This window comes from Asparagus officinalis, unplaced genomic scaffold (genome assembly GCF_001876935.1).
Source record: "Asparagus officinalis unplaced genomic scaffold, Aspof.V1 AsparagusV1_Un740, whole genome shotgun sequence".
Lineage (NCBI taxonomy): Eukaryota > Viridiplantae > Streptophyta > Magnoliopsida > Asparagales > Asparagaceae > Asparagus > Asparagus officinalis.
The window spans coordinates 76754-79799 of record NW_017973000.1 but is presented as its reverse complement, the minus strand read 5'-3'; the positions used below and the strand labels follow the sequence as shown (position 1 = coordinate 79799).

The 3046-nt window shown below is 34.9% G+C and overlaps 1 protein-coding gene across 1 annotated transcript; it reads right to left on the bottom strand.

The window, feature by feature from the left end:
* Positions 1-268: 268 nt before the first annotated feature.
* On the bottom strand, positions 269-1868 carry LOC109828128. The gene is made up of 5 exons (XM_020395160.1): positions 1649-1868; positions 1281-1397; positions 1023-1172; positions 558-912; positions 269-469 (listed from the first exon to the last, which is right to left on the bottom strand). The coding sequence occupies exons 3-5, from the start codon at positions 1076-1078 to the stop codon at positions 395-397; spliced, it is 486 nt and encodes a 161-aa protein (XP_020250749.1). The 5' UTR covers positions 1079-1172; positions 1281-1397; positions 1649-1868; the 3' UTR covers positions 269-394.
* Positions 1869-3046: the final 1178 nt, after the last annotated feature.

The window sequence follows — 3046 nt, the reverse complement described above, 5'->3', positions numbered from 1 at the left end:
ACTAGACGGAATTTCGTCTAGGTTGATTCAACGTAGACGAAATTCCATCTAGGTTGATATTTTTTAGCAAAAAAATTAATTATAAATTGTATTTTCTTGTACAATTCCATTAATGAATACATCCAGAAAATACTATACACATGAATACATACAACCATCCAATTATAATCAAAATTCATAACAATTCCATTCAAAATCAAATATAATCAAATCCAACACATTGCACAAATCCAACCATCTACTCTAAAATATACATCAACCAGTTCCGTCTAATATATACATCCAACATCATATATACTAACAATGTACATGACTAAGATAGGATACATGACATGAATAAATATAGTGTTATTACAAATAAAATTGTTTATTGCATTAAAAATAAAAAAAAGCCTCATCCATCATCGTCGGCGGGAGTATTTCTATCCCGATTACGAGAACGGGTGCTGCTCCCTCCAATATCTCCACTCTGAATATTCAATTGAATAATCATTATGTGGTGTTTGATAATATATTAAATAAAAATAAATTTATAAATATAAGAAAAAATAAGGAACCTGAGCGTTGCTCTGTCTAGCATCGGAATTATCGCCAATCGACCTTATGATCCGTATGATACCACCATACGCGCTATAAGGAATCACACCATCTAAATATTGTATAATATACCCCATGAGATCATCCATCGAGTTCGCCATTAGCGCAATTCTAGTCATCTCATTTGTCACCTGAATATGCAGCTCCGGGTTAATTTTGTCAATCAAATACGCAGAGATACGTGCGACAAATGGTATAGCTTGGAAACTGCTTGTGGCTGATCTCATTGATGTAGATGGCATGGAGGATGCTGTAGATGATCTCATGCTTACACCGGGTGAAGCTCCGACACCATGCAGAGGATATCTTCCTCTCCTATTATTAGGGAGAAATAAGTATTAAATTTTGCTCTCAAATTCAATAATGGTAAATAAATATAAATAGTATGTAGTATTCAAATTGATTCGATTTTTTACCATCCATACCTATTATGACCCATCAGGTTCTGTGTGAGAGTGATGTTCTCCTCTGTAGAAAGCATGTGAGGGTCCGACTCGGTTTATTCCTCCTCGTGTGAAATGTACACAGATGCAGCCTCCTTGGATACAGCCTTAAATCCCTTCTAAAGCACAAATCTGTAGTTAATTCAAGGTAAAGACTATATTATTTGTATTCTCGTTTCCTCGTAATGTTAACAAGAAAATAGAGTTAATAATACTACTCAAGATATGTATAAGTCTCACCACCAACTCAAGATTTGCCTTGATCTTATCCTGATTCTTCTCATCACCCCTATATCTATTACGGAAAGTATCATACGCCGCTTTTGCCCTCAAATGTATCGGTATTAATGATTTTCCCTGTCATATTATAAATTATGAGATTTCATAATCATACTAAGCATTAAGATCATTTAAAGCTTTAAATGACATATACCGTATCCTGATAATAAACATCATCCAGATTAGCATAGGAGTGTGAGCCCAAGTGGTGGTCATGCAGCTTCTTTCTTCTATTTTCTGACCCCTTCGTGGATTTATTCTTAAAAAAATTTGAAAATATGCAATAAAATAATATCTTAAAATTATAAAGTAATTTTCATGAAACTAACCTTGGTGGCATCGCTGTCCCAATACATGAGGAGAGCCGTAAAATAAATCTCGTCAACTCGGTCATCGATGTTTAAAAACCTCTGCCAGTCCTCCTCATACCTGTCATAGGTTTTATGTTTGATCTCATGTCTCTATTGTTTGAGGACTGCTTCAACCTTGACATTAAACACATAATTCCAAGCCCCCTCAAAGTCCTCAAGGTAGAAGCAGTCCTGTAGATTTACATACAAATTTAGTAAGAACAATTTAATATCAATTATTAATTATTAATAAATGAAAATCTAAAACAATATGTATTTACCATAAGCTCAGTCCATATCACCTCGTATGCGGTCCATGGTAATTCTTGAAAATAAAAATAAGGGTTAATAATGTTCTCTCTACGCACGAGAACCCTAATATATGCATTCAATCGGGTCGACCAAGGATCAACGGGCAAATTAGAACTATTCCATCGAATTATCGCCCTCATTTCTCTTGACGGTTGTTTAGATTCAGGCTTACCTCCGTCACGTCTGTTCTCTACGTGATCTCGCTTAACGCCTACAATAATAACATGATAACATATCATATAATATATAAATATGAAAATTAAAAGTATTTATAAAATTTACCATTCGTTATCTCTCTTTCTTTTGCAGCGAGTGCAACAGCTTTCCTAGTCTCCAACATAGGAAGCATTTCCTCTAACTTTCTTGCAGCACGTGGGTGGTACTTCCTTGAGTCAGCCTTAGACTTATGAGAGTCTGGAGGTAAGGATAAACTGAGATAGTCCTGTGTCTTCGGTCACAAGTCAGTATGGAATGTATATGATGGATATGTCGGGGTCTAAGAAGCGCGCACCTTCATAAGAGAGGGGAATCACTAATATGAAATTTTAATGGACCATTATCAATTATTAAATATTAAATACCTGCGTCGGGGGATGGTTCTGATGCTGCATCAGAGGGGTCGGGTGATGAATATCCCGCATCTGCAACAAATGAACACTATGAGCTAGATAACTAATAATTTATAAAATATATTAAAATATTAATTAATTTTTATACCTGTATCCGGAGATGGTAGTGTATCATCAGCACCACTACCTGGGGTGATACTCCATGATCGATCACCCTCCGGGTCAAAGAGCCTTCTCGCCCTCCTCATCTGCAAATTTAATAAAGATAATTGTTAAGTAAAAAATTGTATACATGCTCATGAGATATTTCATTATAAAATACATTATTGTTTTTTATATGATAAGCTAAAAATCGATAATGCAGTGTAACATATATAGTTCATACCTACATCCAGCGCTACATTCTACGTGTAAGAGAGTTCTTGCTAAACATCATCAGATGACCCAATTGGTTCACTATAATTATCTTCACTTTCTTCAATATTTTTTTTCATTG

What these genes read in the sequence shown, in the direction of transcription:
- LOC109828128 (XM_020395160.1), bottom strand. Translation starts at nt 1,078, where the DNA reads ATGCTTTCTACAGAGGAGAACATCACTCTCACACAGAACCTGATGGGT. An exon ending in AACCTGATGGGTCATAATAG is followed by an intron (nt 913 to 1,022) that starts GTATGGATGGTA and finishes CCCTAATAATAG; the next exon opens with GAGAGGAAGATATCCTCTGC. An exon ending in CTAGACAGAGCAACGCTCAG is followed by an intron (nt 470 to 557) that starts GTTCCTTATTTT and finishes TTGAATATTCAG; the next exon opens with AGTGGAGATATTGGAGGGAG.